This window comes from Passer domesticus, chromosome 5, assembly GCF_036417665.1.
Source record: "Passer domesticus isolate bPasDom1 chromosome 5, bPasDom1.hap1, whole genome shotgun sequence".
Taxonomy (NCBI): Eukaryota; Metazoa; Chordata; class Aves; order Passeriformes; family Passeridae; genus Passer; species Passer domesticus.
In genome coordinates this window covers 73,853,177-73,878,553 of record NC_087478.1, presented here as the reverse complement: position 1 = coordinate 73,878,553, position 25,377 = coordinate 73,853,177, and the positions used below count along the sequence as shown (strand labels likewise).

Below are 25,377 nucleotides of genomic sequence, written 5' to 3'. Positions count from 1 at the left end.
TTATTGGTGATGCTAGGTGTGGAACATCACATCATAGGATATGGAATCTTACATGCTTTTTGTAGGATCTGGATCTTTCACTTCAGGGGGTCTCCTGACAAAAGGACCTAAGTGGTAAAAAAAGTCCCCTTCCCTTCCCTTCCCTTCCCTTCCCTTCCCTTCCCTTCCCTTCCCTTCCCTTCCCTTCCCTTCCCTTCCCTTCCCTTCCCTTCCCTTCCCTTCCCTTCCCTTCCCTTCCCTTCCCTTCCCTTCCCTTCCCTTCCCTTCCCTTCCCTTCCCTTCCCTTCCCTTCCCTTCCCTTCCCTTCCCTTCCCTTCCCTTCCCTTCCCTTCCCTTCCCTTCCCTTCCCTTCCCTTCCCTTCCCTTCCCTTCCCTTCCCTTCCCTTCCCTTCCCTTCCCTTCCCTTCCCTTCCCTTCCCTTCCCTCTTTCTTTCTCTTAAATTTACTGAAGGAATTGATAGAACAATTTTAGGTATTGTCATTTGGTTTATAAATTCTATTTTGTATAAATTGATCCTTGACTTTTATTGTCTCATTCCTTAGTGTGCTGTTCTCATCTGTAAGCATTGAAACCTGGAAACTTTTCAGAATAAATGGATCAATGGTGAAAGGTGAATAGGAAAAGAAAATCCTCTGGGGGTTTTCTCTAGTGCTTGACTGCTGCTGCTTCTTAGACCAAAGTCTCAGTCCTTGCAGATATTCTGAACTTGACTGTGTGTGGCTTTAGGCAGTTTCAGAGCTAGCCTTGCTTTCAGGTTGGGTTGCATGAGTTGTCCTGAGAGGCTTTGCAAACCAAATTGTGATTACTTTAATGTTGGGCTGCTGTATTAGGGCTGTGGAAGAAGATTCATTACAATGGGCTGGGCTTTAATTTTTTTCTTAAAAGTACCATAGATTTGGGTAGAATTGATTGTCATATAAGCAACTACTACTGCAAAATAGATGAGTGTGCAACTGCTGCCTTTTTTTGGTTTTTGTTTTTTTCTATTAGAAAAGTTTTAACATTACTTAATGGACTAAGTGTTTATTGAGTCAGTACTGGAAGTGAAATCAGAGAATAATTTAGGTTAGAAGAGACCTTTAGGATCATTGAGTACAACCATTAACCTCCCACTGCCAAGTCCAGCCCTGAACCACATCCCCAAGTGCCACATCTGCTTGTCTTTTAAATACCTCCAGGGACTGTGATTTAACACAGCCCTGGGCAGCCTGTTCCAATGCTCGACAACATTTTTGATGAAAAAATTTTCCCTGATATCCAATCTAAATCTCCCCTGGCACAACTTGAGGCCATCTCCTCTTCTCCTATCACTTTCTGCGCCCTCCTGTAAGGGAGTGGTAAGGACTGATAATATTCCCCTGAGATTCCTTTTCTCCAGGCTACACGAACCAGCCTCAATTCCCAGGAAAAAATTGCTGTGACAGATTCTGTGTTGTCTTCTTCTTCCCCATAACCTTGAAGTATCTTAATTCTCAGTGTGGGTGGGCGGGCTCCTGTCTCCTGTTAAAATGAAGGTGCTAACAGCCCTGTCACTGTGGCTTTCACTCTGGGAGGTGACCAGCACTCTGCTTCCTGGCAGGGCAGGTTTCCCACATGTCCCTTTTCTATGATGGGGTCCACAGTGAAACATGATGGAGAATACTGAATGGAGAAATTTGATAGAATTGAGAAATTTTGTATTTGGTCAAATTTTCAGCATTGTTATCAGTTAAATTTATAGTGAATTACTAATACATTTGGTGTTGCCTGGTTTTCACTGACTTATGATGGGGCAGGACACACAACATGCAGAATTGTTAGGGTAGTTTTTCTTCTGTAGGAAATTCTACAAATGCTCTAAATGTATTTTAGTTTCCATTATGCTTTGCATTCATATTCTCTTCTTTCTTGAGCTAGGTATCCTTTGGGATATGTGTCTTCTGTAATTAAATTTTTCCAATTAATGGCTTAGTAGCTATTATAAGTTCTTAAGATACCAAATGCTTATCCTGCAGCTGTAATTGGTAAGATCAGGAGGAAAGCCTGTATCAGCCAGGTAAAAAGAAGGAAGTTTGTTCCTGAATTTTAAAATTTATGAGTGGTACTTAAGAGTTTTGGTGAAAGCCATGGGGAAAAGTACATGTGAGGTAGTTAGATCTTGGTGATACAGAAATTTAGCATCTGCCCTGCTCCTCTTTATCACAATGGTATTGTCACTGTACATGCTTTCTAAAATACATCTTTTTAGTTTTGTTTTATTGGGGTTTTTTTGTTTCCGTTTTCTTATATATATATATATATATATATATATATATATGTATGTATTTTTACATCTCACATACTTATCCTGAGTAGACTTTTTAGAACCTGCAGTATTGGACAATAATTTATTCTTCAAATGCTGTGGTCTGTGTTATGTCCAGTCAAGGGACAGCTAATGAGCCTGTCCTGGACTGAACACATTGGATGAGGCATTTAGAATGAAAGTAAAACTGACAGGTTGTCATAGATAGGGAGTTACCCTAGGGTTTGCCAGAAGTACAAATGCAGCAGCCCCACCCTCAGGCAGCTCCACACACACCATTCTGACAAAACAAAAAGTCAGTTTTTCCATTAAAATGTACAAAATTCGGCCTCAAACTCAAACTTATAGGCCAGGTTAAACAGAAGTCACTTGATTGTACCTGCCAGAATCAGATCTCTATTACCTAGACAAATTTAGATTGTCAAGACTTGATTAATTTGAATTCTCACTAACCAGAGTGGGATGTGAATGAGGAATTCTTCCTAATTCACCATTTGGTCTTTCCACCACTTTTGCCTTTTAGATATGAAGAATACCAGGATTTCTTGTTGGATTACAACATTCTTTCTTCCCCCCTAACTGTTGGAATGGGAAAGAGGGTCTTTTTTTTCCCAACTTACATTTTTCTGCCTTATTTCATGGGAATGGCTCTTGATCTTCCTGTGTATAAAAACATGCTTTTGGTGTGTCTGTTAGCTAAGTGCATTTCACAAAGTTGTCATGACCTGTTTTAGGCTGCTGGCCAGGCTTTGGTGACTGTATTTGGCACAGGAAAGCTTGGAGCTTCTCAGGTATGAGAATAAATCTGAATAAATCCAACATGCAGCCTTACCAGCCATGCAGGAGAAAGTCTTGAGCAACCTCATCTGAAATGCAGTGTTGACCCTGCTTTGAGCAGGAGCTTGGGTTGGATGACCTGCTGGTCTGAGTTTTGGCAGAATTTACTGTTCCATTTGGTGGATTCAAACTTGTTGATAAAACCTTCTCAAAATTCAGTGGCTTGCATATTCGTTGTCCATGGAAAGTTTCCTTCTTTTCACGGCATGTGACTGGAGAGCTTCTCAAGCCTTTTAGGACATGACTGTCTGAGAACTGCAGTGTTTTGGAAATGACCTGGGCTGGATGACCTACTGAGTCTTTTCCAGCCATAATTTCTACGACTCTGTAATTTTGAGGTTGACTTCTTGTTGCCCAATTTTACAGTTACTTAATTCCAGTATCGGGCATATTTCAAGAGACCACATTTAGTCATGGTAAGACTGTGTGGGTTGTTTTGTCTTTTTCTGTTATTTTTCAAATCCTGAGGATTGTCAGCACTTAATGTATTCTTTCCTATTCCGGTGCCACAAATAATGTTCCTGCCCTGTGAGGAAAGAAAAGTCTGATTCCCCATTTTGGAATAGATGGTTGATTTAAAGAACTTGCTCCCAGATTTGTTGCAGTTCTAAGGAGAGGTGTTAGGCTACTTCTGTTATTCATTTGTACCAGAAATGCATTTCCATCATGAGAATAAGGGATAGAATTGAGAAATTTTGTATTTGGTCAGATTTTCAGCGTTGTTATCAGTTAAATTTATAATGAATTATTAATACATTTTTAGAGCTAAATGCACATGTACTTTGAGGATTGTGAATGTCTCCTGTTTCTTTTTCTAAACATTATCTATTACATTGATGTGGCCCCTTTCCCTGCACAAGGCTCCCTTTTTATGCAAGAAGAGATCATAGTTTGGGAAATGCATTGCCTAATAAGAACTCTTGCACCAACACTCTCTGAAGAGGACCTCAGCCTTTGAGTTTTTGAAGTGCCTTTTTGAGTTTGTGAAGTGCCTTATATCAGCACTCCTCAGGATTTATTCCATGCTTTCTATCCTAATCTGCTGCCTGCATATTTATGACACACGTCAAGTTTCTGGTATTTTTAGATTTTTTTTTAATTTTTTTTTTTTTTGTCCACAGCAATCAAAGCATGGAAACAAATCAGGATTTCATTTTGGAACAAAGGTGCATATACATGTATGAATATATGTTATAGACACCCAAAGAGCAAACAGACCTAGAATTCTCTCACCTGGGAGAGAATCACTTGGCCTGGAATTCCTGTGGGGTTTCTGAGGAGCTGGAAATTGGAGGATTAGCATCTAGGTGTGAAAACACCATTGGTACTACAGAGACTTGTTTGGGGTTTGTTTATCTTTTATTCCATTGGAGTGATATGTGGAATAATTCATAAATTAATCATGCTGTTACAGCCACAAAATGTCTGTGTTTAATATTTGTGGGGTAAAGGTAATCTTAGGTCAGAATAGCCCTGGGATTGTTACCAGGCTTAAGAAACTGTATATGAAATGCAGTAAAAAAGATGATGGATTCAATAACAGGTTGCTCTCCAGTTTTTCTTCTGCCCTACATTCTTTTTCTCTATCAAAAGTTCTGTTTTATTTATGCATAGTTTCTTATAAATGTTCTTGAAGGAGAAATGGAAATCCTCACATGTTTTCCTTACAGGGCCTTCTGTCTTTACTGCCTCAGGTCAGTGTTGTATTTGAAGAGAAATCAAAGTACTTAATCACTTCTTAGAACATGATTTTACATATTTTCTATTTTTGTTTGCCTTTCATTTTTTTTAGAGACTCCATTTTAGCATGCCTTTCCAAAATTGCTTTAATTCTTGTTGAACTCCTCTGAACTTGTTCCAGTTTGTGTTTTTAAAATACAGTGCTGAATGTACTTTCCCTGGTTGAGATATAACCAGTTCTGAGATGATGGGAATAACGTCTCATGCACTTTTTGGAGAAAATCTGCTTTGAAGGAACTTGGTGTAGAGCCTGTAAGACCTGTTGATGTGATACAGAATGTATCAGAGATAGAATAGATAAAATACCTGTTTGCCTTTCTGAAGGCTCACTTTCTCCAGCTGGCTGCTCTGCCTGGTGCCTGAACACTGGGTTGTGCAGTGATTGTGTCAATCACCAGTCTGGTTGGGGTGGTTTTTTCCCAGAATGTGGCATGAATACAGCAACGTTCTCAGTTTGTGCTGTCTCCATCTGCAGTCCTGTGCTGTCCACACAATCTCCATCCATCATTTGTGCACACACGTGCTGCATTCTTGAACTGTGTGTTAAAGCTCTGAATGTTGATAGACTGCATGAATGTTTAACCAATTAACCTTAACACTGATTGGAAAAATATCCAGCTACCTTCTTTCTCTCTTGGAAAATGAACCAGCACAAAACCCAACCTACACAAAGCCAACAAACACCTCGCAGTCCCTAGAAAGATACTTAGTTCCTACACCACATGAGACTATTGAAATACTTCAATTTAGACAAATATTTCTAGTTACACTGTGATAGTGATGATTTATCACTGAATCACAGAGTGGTTTGGGTTGGAAGGGACCTTAAAGATCACCCAGTCCCATGGCAGGGACACCTTCCACTATCCCAGGCTGCTTCAAGCTCCATCCAACCTGGCCTTGGACACTTCCAGGGATGGGACAGCCACAGCTTCTCTGGGCACCCTGTGCCGGGGCCTCACCACCCTCACATTAAAGAATTTCTTCCTGACATCCAGTCTGAACCTACTCTCTTGTAAACAGTCCCTTTCCATCTTTTCTGCAGTAATGAAAGTTTATCCAGCCTATAGACTGTTTTAACTGAAGTCAGTTAGCTTTGTAAACATTTTAACAGACTATAAAGACCATATAGGTTTTTTGGATCATCCTTCATTTACCTATCAGAATTACAGATATATATATATATTTTGGTAATACATAATACCTTTCTTTCAACAGCTTTGTATATCTTGAGTTAGTTTCATTAGCTGAGTAACTTAGCCTGCTTTTTTTTTAAAGGAACTGCAATTTAACTATAAATATATCCAAATGCCACAGAATTCAGGGCTGCAAGTCAAAAATGCTGATCAGTTTGTAAAATCTTAATCAGTCCCTCCACGAAACCTAGGGACGGACCTCTGTGGTAGCAGAAAAATTTCCAGAAATTCACCACAGTCTTTTTCCAAGCTGCAGTTTGTTCTGATGTTGCCAGACAGCTAAGAAGATATGGGAAAAGCAGGAAATCTTTTTGGATTTAATCACAGTGCTGATTTGGAAAAGCAACTTAACAATGGAAAATATTTTTTATGCTTTAAATCATAAACACAAAACTATACGAGGTCCATGGCAGGTCATGACTGCATTAAGATAGATTGTTTTCCTTATGAGTAAAGATAACCCTTCAATTTGGAATCTGGTGGTCAGAAATCCTATTTCCTAGACATATTTATGCATTTATTTGTTTATTTTTTTAATACATTAATATCCAGACTAGATTATTTGATGGTTGTAGTACCATTTGTTGAGGTATGGGGGACCTGTTTGCTATTCCTAAAGTCTTTAGCTATAACTTTTTGGTAACATCTTCCTATTTTCCTCTGTGAGGAAGCTTTGCCTGAATTTTTGCTTTCAAAAGATGTTGGACCATGTTGATGGGCAGTGCTTATGTTTTCCCCTGAAGTTATTCAAGTTCTGTTGTGAAACACCCAATGTTTTGTATTTTACTCGATCAATAAAAAAACGCTTCTTAAGCAGTTCTTGGCCTTGCATCCTCTGTGTGAAAAAGTTCCTATTTAGGCCCCTTTATCTGTTTTAGGACTTAAAAATGATGGAGACTTCAGGTGGGCTGTGGAGATGAGACTGGAGGGAAGGACTGAATGCTCATTTCTGAGCGAACAGGGGATAAGGTTATGAAAATGTTTTAAAATCAAGATTTCTTTTGTGTTCTAGTGCCTGCTGAAAGATGGATGATGATGACTTTGGAGGCTTTGAGGTATGCTGTTTGGATAACTTTGCTTTGAAATGTAACAATTTTCAACTATTTTATGGACATTTATAGCGTTTTGTAAAATATGTAACAGTTTCTTCTTGTTTCCAGGCAGCAGAGAGTTATGAGTTTGGAAATGGTGAAAAGCAGACCACATCTCCTGCTATTGCTTGGGCAGCATTTCCTACAGGTATTGACAGAATCACTGTGAAAAATCTTAATATTCTATTCCTGTCCTTATGTACGCACTGTAAAAATCAGGGCTTAGAAGGGTGTATACAATAAAATAATGCACAAGAAAAGAATAGCCAACAGTCAAAACCAGAGCATAAGAATGTTCCTGAGCAATTATTTTGGGAAGCTGTACTTCTCAAAGTTAAACTTTATCGAGGAATGAAAGAGAAATTCAGTTTATACAGTAGAAAAGGAATGGAACTTCTTAAGTCAAAGGATATTCTTTTCTACAGAGTGTGGAAGACAGACTATTGCAAATTGTGGGAAAACAGAAAAAGTTAAAAATAGGATTGTGATGAAGTCTTTTACTTGCTTTGAGGAAGAGGGGAGGGATGAGAATGATTGTTTACTTAAGCCATTTATATAGTTGAAAAATATATTATATATTCTTTATCTTAAGCAGAAGCAGAAACATTAGGGAACTGTTTTATTAATTTTTACCCTGCCTGGTGCCTGTCTGGATTTTAGGAAATTGATAAAAGTTGATTGATAAATGTATATTATCAATAGAACTGAAATATTATGGAGGTGTTACCGATTTTGTTGTGGTCTAGATTTCATCTTTTCACAAAACAAAACAGCACTTTTGCTGCACTAGGGAAAAAGGACCAACAACCCACATTGTATTGTTGTGAAGAATAAATTATGCAAAATAAGGCAGGGATTTTTCTTAACATGAGCTCTCTATAAATCATATTCTTAAAATGTCTTTATTAATTTATTTCTGGTTTTCATCTGTTACAGAATAATTAGTTTTGTCATTGAAACAGAGGAAAACAAATACTAAGGAAACAATATTTTTCCAAATAACTTTATTATTCATCTTGTCATTTTGACTGATATTTAAAATTACTGTCGAAATTCAGTAGCATGTTTTATTGTGTTTAATAAATTTAATCCAATATAGCTGTGCAGTGTCTGTCAGTGAACTCCATTAAAATCCTGTAAGGTGTGTAGAATTGAAATTATTTATACATAACACAGAAGCTTTTTGTATGATTTTAAGTGACACACAAGTCCTAGGATAAGTTTTATCAAGGTATTTTAAGCATTTCAAAATTAAAAGAAAACTCCTGTAGTCTGGATATTTTGTTGTTGTAAAATCCTTATGGGATTTTTTCATGCAAATATTGATGTGAATAAATTAGTTCATTGCAATAGGCGAGGTTTTAGTAGTATTGGCCAAGTGCTTCTTGGGCATTGACTTGTAGATGAATGTATTTAGTAACAGAAATAACTGAATTGTCTGCCCAATGTTATCTATTTATAAAGATGTTCCTGTCTTACCCTAGAAATTTCTTAGTAAGGCCTTGCTGAAAAATTCAAATGTATTGTGGTGCTATTGAGGTGATTTTTGATAAATTTGGAGGGTGAGAACATTGTATACACCCAAGATTTGATGAACTTTCCAGAGGAGGAGTTACTCATCTTGTGAATTTCCTACATGTCTGCTGTTTGGAAGTTATAAAACAAAACACTGAAGCCTGTGGCTGTATTTTTCAGTGTGCAGGCAGAATTCAGAAATTATTTCTAAGGGCTCAATGGTGACTTCATTGCAGTTTTGCCCTTGAAATTGGTCTTGAGCTTCTTACTATTTTTTTTTTTTTTGATAGTATGGACCACGTGGCCGTAGATTTAAAATGTTAGGGTAGTAGATGCAATTCCTTAACTTCTAGAATAGTTTGGCTTTGGAGGAATAAAACGTGGGGAAGAGCTTTGTGCTGTGAGCTACCAGAAATCATCTTGAGGGTGCATCAGAGTGATTTTTTCCCACTGTGGTCGCAAAACCAGTTTAAAGCTCAAACTTTGTACCTGAATGTTACTTTTAATGAAAATGTTCAGGGATAGAGTTTTCAGTGTATGCAGTATAATGAAAGTGTCCTTGAATTGTATTATCAAGAAAGAGGAGTTGAGGAAGGTAATTTAATTTTGTTTCTGTTTTTTTTTTTTTTATTTTATTTTTAACAGCTGAAACCTACATGTAGGGGGATTATGCTACAAGTAGTTTGCAACATTCTACAAAAATATGTCAAATAATTAATATATGGTCTTTTGCTCAGAGCCCTGCTGTCATATGACTTCTTAATGGCTAGATATAAGTAACATCTAATTAGTAAATATTACCCATGTGGTATATTTGATATTTGATGTCTTCATTCTGAAACTCAGTACGAAGAATAAGACTCAATTGGAATGTTGATTTAACAGTTCATGTTCATCCATTTGGTTTTGTTTTCAGAATTTCTGATCCCCCAGGGAATTTTAATAATTGTTTAAGCTTCATTACCAGTAAAGACACATAATTTTCCTTGCATTAGCAAGATTGGAGGCTGTCCCTGATCTCTGCTGCTATTAACAAACTGCATGGTTCTGGCAGTTCTTACATACAAACTTATGACAGAATATTCTTAATATTGGGAAGCCTGGTCTTCAGAAATTATTAGATACTTTTAAAGTACAATTCTAGCAATAGCTTATATCTGCATCTTATTTCAACCTTTTCAGATGTGTGACTTTTGATATACCTATAATTGAGTGAATGTTTCTTTTCTCTATAGTGCTGGAGCTTTGATTATTGAACAATAAGTTTATATGAAAATCCGTCAGACTTAGACTGTTGAAGTCAGGTCAGGTAGTTCCAACAGAGGCAAGTTTTTGTTTCAGGGGTTGTAAAACTGTTTCATTGTGGTAACTAAGGCATGGTAAACAGGAATGATATAGGGGTTCTCTTTATAAGCGGATTTTGAGCTGAATTAAATGCAATTTCACCAGTATATACGCAAGAGGAATGAATTAAAAGAGCTTGAATTACAGACATAGCACATGTAGTTCCAGGAATGTCTAATTTATGAATCTCTAGCATTGCTGAAAAGTGGAAAGAAGGTTTTGTAAAAAATGATGTTTGAATGATACCTTGGAAAGTTGCCGCCTTTTCTTGTCTTCTGCAAGGTCATGTGTTTAGTTGAAAATTTTAAACCAAAATGTTCAGAAGTGCTCACCAGTGGTTGCTCCTCATTTCCTAGGTTTCATTTTGATGTGGGGATTTTGTTTCTGGTTTGGCTTTTTTCTCCCCTTCAAGATGCAAAGCATTCATTACTATAAGTAGAACTACTGAAAACTTCACTTGATTATAGAAGATTCCACATAAAACTGTAGTACCTGAAAAATGGAGTTTTATCTCTAGGATTGGACACCCCAAAATGTGTGAATACCTAAAGCTCTAATCTCAGCAAGTCTACATTCCTCATATGTGCCCAGTCTCCACTGTTTTTATTTTGTGATAAATTATTTATATGTGACTATGCCTGTGTTATGGTGATCCTCACCAAAGGTTGAACACTCTCATCACAAGGATTATGGTCAGTTTTTCCATGTGAGCTGACAGTTTTAGTAAGAGAACCACTTGCCTGCTTGGTCAGAATTACCTGGTACATTATTTTAGCTGTTTTTCCATCAGATGGAAATTGATTTCAAACTGAGACTCAGGCCATTAAGTGATAGCATAAAGCTGAGACTTTCAGGTTTGTTTAGATAGAAAAAGATCATCTTCTATGTTGTTTCACTGCCACTTGAACTAACAGAGTAGGTAATTGTTATAGGAAGCTGCCTTTGAAAGGAGACATTTGGAGTGGGAGGGGAGTTTTATCTTAAGGTACTTAAAAGAAAGCAAAAAATGTCCTGTTTCCAGTTTTGGAGAAGAGTTAACTGTTAAAATGCAGTTACCTAAACTGGTTCCTGTTCTGTTTGCTGAAATACTCTCCTCTAGGCTTTTTAGCCAAGTTTCCATCTTGTGCTGAGCTCTGATTTTTTCTTTTTGCTATTTTTCTGGCCACATCCAGATGTACTATCATTGAAGTTACCCTACTGATACTTTTCTGCCTCATGGTCTATTTTCTTTCTTCCTTTCATCCAATGTGGTTTGCATGTTCCTCTGTGTTATACCTGAATCCTAGAACTGGCAGCTGAGGAAGATGGGACAGGGAGTGCCTGGATTCAAGGATTAGTGTGTCCTTTTGAATGCCTCAAGGCCACTTATACACTTGTTTGTGCTGTATGGAACAGAGGCTGAGCCTTGCTCCAGGCTAGTGGCATCTTTTACATGTTGCCAGAGTTGTAATAATAATGGGAGCTGCTTTTTCTGAAACAATTGGATGTGCTTTTTTGTGTGTTGCAAAGACACACCTGGAGCTGACTGTGCCAAAGTTTTCAGGACTTTGCTGTTAAATTTAAAAAGTGTGCAAAACTTTCTCTTTTTCTTTCTTTTTATTTAGTTTGTTTAGTTTATGTATTTTTTAAAACCAAGATTTTCTCTTGTGCTGGGTTGGTAATGCTGATCCACTATTGAAGGTTTTTATGGCATAACTGTAATTTGGTATAGAAAAGCTCAGTTCAGAATTGATTCCACTTCAAGTTTGTTAGCTAGAGTTATTTACTTTGTTCTCTTTTTATCTCTTAAAAAATATCAAGTTGTTTCATTGTGTATCTTGGCAAGCTGTTTGTATGTGGCTTCTAAGACTGTTGTGGATTTTTTAAAGTTAAAAATGTATAAAACTTAGGAAATTATAAGTATAGTTTTCCTGTTGACTGAAACTGGTTAAAGGTCATGCTGAAGGTGTAAGGCTGTGTGAATCAAAAGAGACAGAGTTAAAACTGATCTTTTTGAGAGCTGTTGTCTTGTAAAACCTCTGTGTAAATGAAAAGTCTAAATTTATTGTGACTATGATTTTGATTGTTCTTAAGTGGATACTACTGAAAAACAGGCACTTTGAGTGGAATTACTTTTCAGTGCAATTCAATTATAAGAGGGACATAAGCTTACACTGGTATGACTAGACTTGTGATGGGTTTTTCTAGGCATGGACTCCAGAAACAAACTAATTTTTGGGCGTTTCTTCATCTTGAGTGTGTTTTCTGTTTCCAGTACCTGAAGTCCATAGATCTGATGTTCTCCTGGAGCACTCTGTGCCTTCTTCCTGCCTCCTTCCTTCTGACTCTTTCGGTTTATCAAGTGGTAATGTGGCAACAGTTATTCAAACAGGCAAGAGTGTGATAAATCCAGCTGTTCCTGAAGAACAGGTAAATTTTTGATCTTCAGTGTGAGAACTCAATGGATTAGGTGTCAGTGTTGCATCTTTTCTGTGCACATTTAGGTTGAAATGCTTTTTAAGGGCAAAAGGTCCTTGGATTTCTGTGATGCAGACTTTGAAGTAAAATGATTTTTAGATTGTTTATGAAGCCTATAACTGGTAGAAACCATACTACTTTGATCTGAACTGCAAAAAGGTAACTGTATTGGAGTTATTAAAAGTTGGAGGCATTCTGATGATGCTGGGCATGCATGAAGGAAATATCAGCAGGAAGGTTCTCTCAAAAAAACTGGCTGCTGTTAAAGCTTGTCATACTTCTATGTTTTCTCAAGTGGTTTGAGGACTAGATTTTTAGGAATTTCAAGGATGAGGCTCTGAGCAACCTGGTCTAGTGAAAGGCATCCCATCCCTGCCCATGCCAGGGCATTGGACCAAGATGATCTTCAAGCTCCCTTCCAATCCAAACCATTCTATGATTAAAGAATTAATGTTTTATCTTTACCTAATTATGATTAAATTAGTTTTAGAGGGGGGTAAATTTTACTTTGCATTACTTTGTTTTTTACCCATTACTTTTAAAGTTGATTTTTTTGTTTGGTGGTCTAGTTGTGGGTTCTTAATCTCTCAGGTGGCTGCAGTGCTGCTGAGAACTGAGCTTTGTTTCTTTCTGGGGTGTGAAAATGTTTAGTTTTTAACTAAACAACTATGTGAGCAAGGAAGGAAAAAACCTTTTTGCCTGGAGATTATCATAAGAATTCTATCAGAATCACAAGAGCTGCTGTAGATGAGACTTAAACAGATTTTCCCTTCTGAGTATTTTACTGCCATTAATTGCAGTGACCCCCATTTAAACATCTTAATTCATTGTAAACTTCCTTGTTTCAAGATGTAGGGTAGTACATACTTCAATTAGAAAAGGCTCTTGCCTCACTGTGAAACAATCAGTGTTTTGGGCTATTTGTCAACCCTCCTGTTGTCAGCACTTCCTTGATTTTTTTCTTCTTCAGGTAGACTTATCAAGTCTTAAGGCTGCTTCTGGTGAAAGCTGAATTTCATTATTAAGTCAGATTTTCATTTTATGATCATTTAAATGCATTTCTTTAGAGCTATTGAAACCAAATTCACAAAATACAGGTTTTGGTTTAACTGAGCCTTATCTTTTTCCTTTGAGGGGCTCTGTATATTCACACTTCCAAAAAGACTGTGGCACGAATTGTGAATTAATTAATTAATAAGTTCCCATTTTGTGTTTGTACCCGGGCTAATGTTCTGTGGGAAGCCTATAAAAAGTGAAGAAGAGATGTGCCCAGATGCAAATGATACCAAAGAAATTTATAAATTGTTTTTTTCTTGAGAGAAAGGAGTGTTTGTTTTCTTTTTTGACTGATGCCAGGGACGGTAATTTTCTGTGTTGAAGGCTCTTCATCTGGCTCTTTGACAAAGTTTTGATAAGGAAATTTCTTTTACTGGAAGCATGATCAAAAAGTGATTTTCTTCAGCCACCACAGATCCTGCCTTTTTAAATTTTGGCTAACAACGAATAACCTTCAACCTTTCTTATTTGAGCTAGGCCAGCAAATTTAGCTTTTGTGTTCTCTGGAAAGAGCACTTGGGTTATTCCAGAACACTAAGGCTTAAGGGTATTTTTTTAAACTATAAAGTCATTTAGTTAGGTAATCTTACAGAAAAATAAAAAATACACTTTGTTACTTCAGACAAAGTGTGTGTGCAAATTCTAGTTATAGTCTATGTTTCAGTTTTTCTCATCTTGTTCTGTTCAGCTACTGAGAGACCCATCATTCTATAAATTCTCTGTAATGCAGGAAATAGTACAAATTAAAAAAACTTTCTAATAAAGTCCTGCTGAAGGGAGTTGAGAGCAGGTCCTTTAACATTATTTTGAAATGGAGATGACTTTGCACTATGGAGTAAACCAAAGGAAAATGGTGGGCAGAAAACGAAAATAAAATACTCTTTTACCTATTAGAGGGTATATTATATATATTAGAAGGTAGTAGAACTGTATTCTTTTATAATTCTATCTCCAGAGCATCTTGAGGTTTCAGGGAAAAAATCCTTCCCTGTTACAAGTTCCATACTTACAGTTTTTGGTGGTGCCAGACTCTAATCTTGAGTAGTACTCAGAAATGGAATTGGCACATGTGGCTTCTCTTTGCTTCTGACAGGAGAATTCAGAGCAGTTTTCTCTCTCTTTTGTCTGCTGTACCTTATATATTCATGTACAGTCAGGATCTCAGCTGGTTTTGTTTGTTACTTTATTTGAATAATTTGAGAGATATTTATGGGAAAGTCAATGCATATCTAAATGTATGTTTGGAATAAAAGGTGCTAGGGGCTGGATGAGGTCAGATCAGTCAAACCCCTCTTTAATAAAGTCACTGAGATGTTCCTTTCACCACCCAAGTCTCAAGCATGCTTGGCTTTCTGATGGTTGGAAAAGTGGCAGCTGAATTAATGTACCAGTTTTTCCCTTGGAGTTCTTTTGTGGTGAAAAGAACAAGTTTTTGCCCCTTCCTTTATTTTTTTAAAGGGGAAAAATAAAGCTTTGATTTTTTTTTTTAATCTATATCTAAACATCTTACACAACTTTATTTCTGAAAGTGTGGGATTACCATCAGTGTTTCACCTGTTTTCTGTACTTCCACAGTCAGCTGAAATAGCAGTCACTAAATGTTTAGAGATGTCTGGATTACTTTTATTCTGTTAGTCTAGCCTAGGGATGAGATATTTATTTTAGCACAAACCCTTTGTATTCCCTCTCTGTGACCACTGATTGCAGTGTGCACTCGGTGAAAACATGGAATGACTAATCCAAGGAGAGTTTGTTTCCCTGAGGCATTGAGAGAGATGATTCAGTTCCACTTTTCTTCTCTGAACTAGGCTCAAGCAGATATTCCAGTTGCCTCTTCAAATGTGACTGAAGACAAGACTTCAGCTGATGCTGAGACAAAGAGAAGAAATGAACACAAGAGCTGCCTTCAACAAGCTGTGGCAAACCTCGAAACCAAGCTCTGCAGTGCTGAAGAAGAAAAACTAAAAATCAAAAAGGTATGAATATTCATTTTGAAGGAAAATATTTAGCATTTATATAGGAATTAAATATAGGTGGAGCTGGCAGAGGTTTAAAACTAATTTGAAATTATTTTTTTATCTAGAAATTAGCCAAATTCCAGAGCAACTGGCCCAGTTTAGAATCACAGACTTCCACGACTTCCAAGACTATCAAGTTCAACCTGTGCCAGATCCCCACCTTGTCACCATCACAGAGCACTGAGGGCCACATCCAGGCATTCCCAGGACACTTCCAGGGATGGGGACTCCATCACCTCCCTGGGCATCCCCTGCCAGTGCCTTACTTCCTTTTCCATGGAGAAATTCCTCTTGATGTCCAACCTGAACCTCCCTTGGCACAGCTTAAGGCCATTTCCTCTTGTCCTGTCCCTTTGTCTGGGGAGCAGAGCCTGATCCCCACCTGGCTACAAGAGATAAGGTCACCTTGAGTCTTTGTTTTTTCCAGGCTGAGCCCCCACTGCTCCCGCAGCCTCCTCTCATCAGATTTGTGCTCCAAACCCTTCCCCATCTCCATTGTCCTTTTCTGGATGCTCTCTAGAGACTGGCCAGAACTGGGCACACCACTCAGTTTAGCTGAAATACTATATTTTTAGGTCTGGTGTCTATTTTGGGCTGAATTTTTGTAAACTGTCAGGGAAAAAAAAAGCCTTTTTTAGCCTAACTGATAAAAAAAGGGGAGCAAAAAAAAAAAAAAGAAAATACAAGCTTTCTCAGCATGAGTTTTGTTTTGATTTTTTTGGGGATGGGAGTTCTAGTAGCAAAATTCTTCATATTCCTTCTGATCTGAATACAATATGAGCACCAAGCATGGCTGTACCTGCAGTTACACATCTGAGTTAGCAAAAGGTCACTGAGGCATGGGAGAGTGAGTTTAACTTCTGTTATTCTTAATACTGTTTCTTAAGAGGCCTTAAGTTGTGCTGGGGAAGGAGAAAACAGCTTTTTGGAAATGAAAATGAGGGTGAATAACTCAAGCCAAGGATGAGGAGGTCTGCAATGGGCTGGTTTTGCTAAGTGTGTGAAGGAAAGGTTGAAGGGTAGCAGGAATACAGGCTGGAAGAGGAGTCAGGTTGAGAGGGAGGCTTTGATTGGTGTTCCACAGTCTGTTTCTATCTCACCAGTGAAGTCTCTCCTACTGTTTTGACCACTTTGTCCAAAAGCAGGGTTGAACTAAGAAGACCTGCTCTTTCTGTCCTCCTCATGACCCTCTGGGTCGTGCCTTTGTTTGAATAGCTGTGCAGTGACCTGGCAGGTCCTTTGTTTCTATACTGGCTTCCTGCATGGCTTGGAGAAATTGTTGCTCTTGAGCAACTCAAAGAGTGCCAGCAGCTTATGTACAATAGCAATGGCTGCATTAAGGAAAAATAAAAATCTTTAGCTCTTTGTATAGCAAATAATTTTGAAGTTTATTGTCAGTGGTGTTATTCTCCTTCCTCTCTATAGGTTCATGTTGGGCAGGCTTCCAGAGTGGCTCTCTGCAAGATCCCAGAATATTTCAAGATTTTATTCATTTTGGAGATGTAGATAGAGATCATTGTGTGCGTGCATAAATGCCATAGGATTCCTGCCTTTTCAGTGAAAACATTTGTACATTTAATATGCTGCTTTTCAAGTTCAGAAAGGCAGAGCAAGATACTAAAAATACAAAGATAATTGGAACAGAATAGAATAGTTCCAGTTGGAAGGGACCTGTAACAACAGTCCAGCTGCCTGAACCCTTCAGGATTCAGAAGTTAGAGGATGTTATTAAGGGCACCTTGGCCACTTCACATAGGTCATTCCTTATACATGGGACATGCCTTGGGTTTTAAATACTGCACACTTGAAAATCCTGTGCCTATTTAAAGGCTGCACGACCCTTTATCTCTGTGATAATTAATGGAGCAAACATCACAGTTATCAGAAATTAAATTAGTTTGAATGGTTTAATGAATCTGTATTTTCATAGTTCGCAAGTGTTTGTAATTTCATGTGTTTTATTTTACAACCTTTATAGGAATTGGAATATTTGCTGGAAAAACATAGTGTGCTAGAAATGGATTTCTTGAAGGAAAAAAAAGAAAAAGTGCTTCCACATCAAGATCATTACAAGACACTCCAGGTAATTTTTCTCTTGTAGTATCTTTGTTTTTCAGGAGGGTTTTTTAATAGAGTATATTTATGTCCAACAAATATTCTGTCGGCATCTGTGGGCCTGCTCCAAAGCATTTTGAATTTAAAGAATTTCTAAGGTTTTAGATCAAAGCCTGATTTTTTACTTAGCAGGAATATAAGTTTAATATCCCACTTGCCTAATTACATTTTTGTAACTCAGAACACTCTTCCTTGTTAGGAGCTATTTCATAAAACAGATGAAAAGGAAACCACTTTGCTCAGTAGTTGTGTTTAACAGCTTGACTTAGCATGTTCTAGAGTGCCATGGCCAACTGTTAATGCTGTTTTACCTAACTTCAATATGGAATAATTAATGCTGTTTAATAAAAATCTGTTAAGTGTAATTAGATGATAGACAGTGGAGTTAGATTTGTTCCCATTGTAAAAGTTAACATCTTCCATTAAATACATGTGCAAAGTTTCACATTCCAGACAAAATTTTCATTGAAGTTTTCGGTCATCTTCCAGTGTTAGAGCAAAGCAAATTATGTTTCAGCATTGCAGAAGCTTGTGTCTGTAACTCAGCTTCACTTAATTTTTTTGCTGCTGTGGATGGTCTTTAATAGCTATTGCATTGTTTCCCATAATTACTCAAAGGGTTGCTGTAGCAATTTGTTTGGAATTCCTGATAGCAGTACATTCTGGAAATTACAGTAATATAATAATCTAATACTGGTTTTTTTTTCTTTTTTGTGTGTAATGCTTTACTCAATGAAAGAAATGTTTGCTTAACCATGATATAAAAGAAAGTTCAACTTAAAACCCTCAAGATTTATGGAGTACCACAAAAGTTATTGCTTATCCTAAACAATAGAATGGGTGGATTTCATGTTGTTAATACTTACTTCTGCTTGAAGATCACTGTGAATTTGAATAGTGGAAATGCTACTGAGGTTTGCAGCTATCAGCCTATATCATAACTCTTGAGTTAGTACTGCAGTTTTCAAAAATGCCAATAAAAGGGTCATAACCTTTAACTTTGTAGAAATGCTCTTGTACTTCCTCTCGATGTCTTCTGGGTACAGTCAGAATCAAACCAGAGGAGGAAAGTGAGTCAGTCATGCTTCTAAGAGCTGCCTGTTAAAGTTACTTTCATGAGACTTGAAGCGTGGATGCCTTCTGTTACTACAACTTTTAGTTTCTTTTGTCTTCCTCCTCTGGCTCCTGCAGCATGGTGGTCACCACCTGTGGCCACACACAAGCAGAGCTGGCAGCTCCTGAGGACAGATGTCTGTCCCTGGCTCTGCCTTTTCCACTGGTTGTCAGTGCTGGTTATCAGTGCTGGTGACCTGAAGAGCTTTAAAGCAGACTGCAGTGTGGTGCCTGTGGCTTTGGAAACCCTCAGGATGACATTTCTAATGGAGCCGATGCCAGCATCCAAAGCTGTAGGTGTGCATTGACTTAATTCCTTTTAAATGAAATTGCTCTGTTAATGTTTGAGTAAAAAGTACAAAACCAATGCCTCAGGAGACTTTTCTAACTACCTTTTACATGAACATGCGCTGTTTCATGCAGCTTTATGTTTACAAAATAACTGGCTTCTGGCACTTGTGGCAGGGAATTCTCAAAAGCTGCTCTAGATATAACAAAGCCAGTTAATCTGTTAAAGCCTTGTTTTAACAAGGTGGTATTTAGATAAGACCCTTTTTTTTTTGAAGAAGAAGTTTCTGTGCTTAGTTCTGAGAGAAGATTTGAGTGATCTTTGTCAACTAAGTCACTAATTAATTTTTTTGCATCTTTTCCTATTGGTTTCTGCCTCAGTCAAGGGTGACAGTTATGTTGCCACAGTTTTGTTCTCACAGTTTTGTTCTCACAAAATTGCATCAATTAAATATGTTTTAGGTTTTTTGATTTAGAAAAAAATAACTTTTAAAGGCAAGGCAGGAACATAAAAATATTTTCTCTAAGCTGGGTTACTATTCTAATGAAGCAAGTTTTGTTCTGGCTTAGTCAAAAACTTTCTTCATCATAGGTATGCAAAAAAGCCCCAAACTGAATTTGGTAGTTCTGAAAAATTGAAGAATTGAAGGCTAGTAATAATCAGTATTCCTAAGCATGGGAGGCAGAAATCCAAGTCTTTGGTATAGTTTGCAGTTTCCAAATCTTTGGTATAGTGTTAGCATTTAACCAATGGATGACAATAGAGTTATCATACCACATTTATCATTGTGTAAAACCAAAAAGTAAAAAGTTCTGTGTTTCATCTAAATAAAATTAGCTTTTTTAAAAAATCAGGATTGAACAGACCATGTAGTATTTTCACATTCTTAACATTATTTCCATATGTAACTCAACAGCCAGAGACAGTAAAGGGGCAGCAGTGTATTCATAAACAGAATAAACAAATTGCTATTAACTGGTATCAGAGTTGTTTGGATATTTTTAATGTAATGGTCTCTTTGAGATCTTGAATTTGTATCAGCTAATAAAATTAGAGTTATGATTTCCACATTCCTGCTTCAGTGTTTGTGCTGTTTAAGACACAGAATAACATGGTATATTTCTAACTTCTTTACTTGCAAATTGGAACTGAGTTAAAATTGCTGTGGGAAGTGTAATTTTAGGGGTTTTGACTTGTGTGCAGTGCTGCAACAATAAAGTTGCAATCTTCACCTTATAATTGCTTATTTTAGGCAACAGAGAAACAGGTGCAAATGTATGTCTGATTTTTATATTTTCTTGGTTGGTATGTCAGTTTTATATTTTTTTGATCAGAGTATATATTTTCATCTCAACTTTTAACTTCAGCTCTTCCTTAGGGGTGAGTTGCTACATATGTTTAAGTCATTTGGGGCTAGGAAGTCATACAAGGTTTTGAAGATAATGCAGATTTAGTGGTCACTTAATCCTAGAAATCTAAAATTTTGTTGTAGCCGCATTACAATAAGTTGTAGAAATAAGCAAAGGCTGCATTTTAAAACTACCAAACTCCAATTTGTAATGCAGAGAAAACCATCAGTAGCAAAATTAACATTCCTGTCCAGTAGGTGATATTCTCTTGTTCACAAATCACTGAGGGAACACTTGATTTGAGAAGGGAAAGTAGTGCCTGGTTTCCACTGCTCTGAACAGGAACTCAATTATTCAGACAGATTGTTTAGCTGATAAGGTCCCCGATGTTTGGTCTGCCTACAGACAACTGGTTTTGATGATTCACTGAGAACTGGATCATACTTTTCACTGCTATTTGTTTGATTTACCACACACTCACATTGAAGAAGTGCTGCATTGCCACTGGAAAATTCTAGTTGTGGTTATACACATTTTTTCCCATCATCATCCCTTTCTGGAAGTTAAGCAGGCTGTTTTTCTAAAGAACAATATAGTTGATGTGGTGTAACCTTTCTTTTTGAAATAAACTTCTTTTTTTTCCAGCTTATCAAACCTGTAGTTGTTATGAAAACACCAACAGGCTTTTTTCTTTTGGAAACTGTTGTTTCTGTTCCATCTTTAGGGAATATCTTAGAAAATTTTATTTAAAAAGGGACTTTAATATGCTTATTTTATATTGCAGTATTACTGTTACTGCAAAGAATTGTAATTGGAAATGAATTTGTTGCTAGTGTGACTTTACATGACATTTTTGTGTGTAAGAAAGCAGGTCAGATAGGCTCCTTGTTTGAGTGGTTTTTCACAAGGGCAGGAGAGGAAGATTATCCTAAGGAAAACGTTGGCAGAACAGTACAGAATGATCCAAAGGAAGTTCACTAGGTCATGCAGTAACACCTAGCTGGGATTAAAGGTAGCAATAACCTAAATTCAATCATTGCAGGTGTTAGGTGTTGTTTCATTTATGTACTGCTATGGCTGTTGATGTTTTGGGAGATTTTTCATTTGAGTACCTGTACAAATGTCACATTTAAATTATACAGCTTCAAATTATGAGGAAAAGTCTCTAAATGCAGTTATATAAAGATAGAAAATGGTAAACCTGAGATTTTGGGCCAGTTTGTTCCCTCTTAACTATGAAGGATGACTTTATTTTGATTAATATCTCTTGTTGTTTTGGGTGGTTTTATATATTAGACCCATATATCACACAAATTCACATGACCCAGGATGGATATTTGGTGGTGTCTGTCTCGTTGATTTTGAAGTTAGTGCTTCCACTTCCCTTTTATGTCAGAGTTTAGTGGTGTTCCACGCTTCCTGCTGCCTGTGCTTGACTTCCAGCTTGTCCCTATGGATCATTCTAGGGTTTGGAGGAGATAATCCTTGGAGGAGATAATCCCTGAGCAGGAACCAGCTCCTTTGGAGCTTTCTCTTTAGGGTGCTGTCCCATGTCCCAGGCAGATCCCAAAGAGGCCAATGTCTTCTTCCCTCAAGTCCAGTGTTGTGATCCTTGGTTTTGTCCTTCTCCTGAACTCACCATCTCATGGTCACTGCAGTCAGGGCAGATCTTCACATCCTCAGAGAGTCCTCCCATGTTTTTAAGGCTCGGGTCTAGCAGAGTGCCTCGTGGGTTGTTCCTCAGCTGCCTGTGTTCCAGGGCTTGTTATCCACATTCCCCAGGAGTCTCCTGGATCTCTATGCTGTCCCACTGGCAAATTCTGGAGCTGTAAAATTGCTGGTGTTAGAATGGTGGGTGCTGCTGCCTATTTCTTGTCCCCAGCAAACCTCTCCTGGTGAAAAGCAGGCTGAGTTAACATTCAGGCAACGCAGTCAAACCCCCACACATCACTCACCGCAGCTGGCTCAGTGATGGAAGCAAGAAAGGCTCTTTTGCAAGGTTTTATTCCAGCAGGGTCTCATGGAAGGGGAACCCCAGGAGAAAGAATAAGAACCACCTGGAGCAGGCAGCTTAAGAAGGGGAAGGGGTGGGAGACAGAGCTAAGGGCTCGACAGAGGGGACTGGCCTCCAGGAGAAGGGGGGTGGCCACCAGGGATGCCGAGCCAGTGAGGGCACAGGGGAAGGAGAAGCCTGGGGAAGTTGTGACATAGAAGTCCACGAGGGAGTCTGTTTTTCCCCCCAGGAGGGATAACTCTATGGTCAGTATTTGCAGCTGTTTCCAGGGCCAAGGGCTTGGGAATTGGCTGAGTTCATGGGATGCTACAGGGCTGGACACGTTCCTTGTGAGGAGTCACATGAGGCTCCCTCCTGTTGTCTGGAGAAGGTCTCACCTGCCCTCATCCTTCTGGAGACCATCTGGAACAGCAATTCCCACTTTGCTGGCTCACCTGCTAATCCTGAGCCCCAAATCCTTCACTGATGCCCTACCCCAAGCCAGAGCTCCACACATTCCAAGTCCTCCCTCACACACGAGGAGATGCCCTGTCATCGCCTTCCTGGCCTTTCCTTCCAGGAGAGTGCATTTATGATCCTGGAAAAGGTGTTCTGCAGGAGGCTGGAAACAGGTCTTGGAGGTAGGTGGTTTTTATGGCTGGAGTACTAGAAAATGTATGTTTTCTTACAAAACTAATATATGACTTACATCCTGTTAAACACTATCTTCTAAGAAAATATTTAGGTTGGTTTTAGGTGCAGACATAGAGGAGACAGAATGTTAATAACAAAAAAAAATAGGTGTGAAAAAAAAGTTTATGTACTGTACCTGCAAACAAATTTATAAATGAGATTCCAGGAAATTTCATGGGTCACAGCAGGGTTTAGAATTACAGAATATGGAAAAAGGGGGAATTTCAGAAAAGACACTTTAACAGATAGCAGTGCATCTTTTTGCTGAACTGCTAAAGGTATTTATGGATATGGCAACAATCCCTTGCCCACCTCTTTTTCAAGTGAGTGCCAGATACATCACGTTTATTTATTCACCTTTAATTTTTTTTATGTTACTCTCTGTACTCTTCTTTCAGACACTCATTTTTATTCAATGTCTTTATTTATTAATAATTTCAGAGCTGTTTACATTTTGGCCTGTTTCCCCCCTGCCCTCACTGCCCCCCTCTCCCCTCCCCCCCAGTTTTGATGTCTTACTTCCTCTAAATTATTTTTCCATTCATGAGGAAAAATAACTTTTTATTTGTATTAGAGAAAGATTCTGCACTTTCCCCTTAAGTTTTCCTTTTAAACTTCAATTCTTTTATTAATGGTTTTGTTGTCTTGTTTCAGGATTATTAATTAGAAACGGAACAGATGAAAGACTATGCATTCTAATTTTGTTTTAAAAATATGCCTCTCTTGTTATTTAACAGCTTTGAGATGCCCAATTTGCCTTATAATCTGATATTCAGTTACAGTCATAGGGCATGGCAAGCATTTTTTTACACTTATGTCCCTCCTTTACCTCCCTGATTTTAAAAGTATTCAAAAAATTGTGCTTAAATAATGTTAATTTTCTTAGTGTGCAAATAGGTTCTAGCAAAACAGGTGTTTTTTAAACCAAGTTTTGTGTCCTGACTGCTTTGTAGGTGTCCTGATCTGTTTTATGCCAATGCATCCTGGATTTGAGTGCATTTACTGATTTATGTTCAGTGTGTTAAGATCTGCGACAGCTACTGCACATCTTCATGTGCACATTCACAGGGAGTGCATTCAGAGGGATTCATCTTTTACTTTTTCTCCTATTTAATATGGAAATTCTACTTAAGAAGGCTGTGAAATGCCCAGATATATTTAGTACTGGTTGGTTGGAGTTCTTTATCACCAGTCTTGTCTCATCAAGATTTTCATATCAAGATTTTTCCTTTGTAGGTAGGAGTAGTATCATGTTGGATTTTTGAGGGAAAAATGAAAATGTGCAAAACTCATCTAAAAAGAAACCTGTGTAGAAAGGAACTTGGGTAGCTGTATTGCTAAGACAGTACTTTAGGCCAGTTATTTGTTACATGAATAAAATTTAATAGAGATGGAACAAGTTTAAAGGTGTAGCAGGTTGATGAGCTATAAAATTTTTAGCAATCTGCAGCTGCTCATAGTTCATTAATGAACTGTGAACCAGACAAGCTGATTTAGCAGTTAAAAGGAAATGTTGCAATGCCTGCAATTACTTGGCATGCATCTCCTTAAAAAAATGTGGGGAATGGTGCCTCCAAAGCATCTCCATGTCTCTGGGCCCACTCCAGTCCTGTTTGTGCTCATTGTGAGGCACCTGAGACAGGGTAATTATTGTGAGTACCTGAGCATTACTCACCCCCAAAATAATAAATCCTAGCCAATATTAGCCAAAATTAGTCAATACTTTAAAAAGAATTGGTGCTTCCTGTTTATACACTTGGAGGCATAAGATGCACAGTAAATATCAGGCTGATGTTTCAGGGAGAAATTTGAAGGATTGTCCCTTCATTGTCCTTTACCTGTTAAATCATCTTATTTGGTTTATAATTCATATATTCATCCCTTCTAAGGATGAAGTTCCTTTGGAAACTTCCAAAGTTCCTTTGGAAACTTCCTTATTAATTATGGTTATACATTTTTTTAATTTGAGTGATCTGCCAAAAAGTTAATATGTAGGCAAAGTCTCAACAAATTACTAATATTTTAAACTACTATTAAAGGTGTGTAACAGGTCACTTCTGTATAACTCCTGATATTGAGAAAGTAGTTCCAGAGATAAAGTACTGGTTACTTTATTGTTGCTGCTCTTAAATAAATAATGTTTTGCTGCTGAGACTTGTATAAGGTTTTTTCCTCACTAAAGACTTAAAAGGTCCAGAAGGGCATGTGACATTTAAAATAATCATGTACTTAAACTACTGAGAACTTTTTTACTATTTTTGGCAAAACTTTTATCACTGAAAGAAA

General features: G+C 37.7%; 1 protein-coding gene across 4 annotated transcripts in view; it reads left to right on the top strand.

Annotated features, from left to right (window-relative positions):
* CCDC91 (coiled-coil domain containing 91) overlaps window positions 1–25,377 on the top strand; it is a 115,617-nt gene that overhangs the window by 16,241 nt on the left and 73,999 nt on the right. For 3 of the 4 annotated variants that reach the window (XM_064421073.1, XM_064421072.1, XM_064421070.1), the window contains exons 2-6: window positions 7,071–7,113; window positions 7,219–7,297; window positions 12,263–12,417; window positions 15,330–15,497; window positions 17,518–17,622. In XM_064421073.1, the coding sequence (XP_064277143.1) occupies window positions 7,084–7,113; window positions 7,219–7,297; window positions 12,263–12,417; window positions 15,330–15,497; window positions 17,518–17,622 (537 nt within the window). In that variant the 5' untranslated portion in view covers window positions 7,071–7,083. The remainder of the gene's footprint in view (window positions 1–7,070; window positions 7,114–7,218; window positions 7,298–12,262; window positions 12,418–15,329; window positions 15,498–17,517; window positions 17,623–25,377) is intronic. The other variant, XM_064421074.1, reaches the window with a different exon arrangement.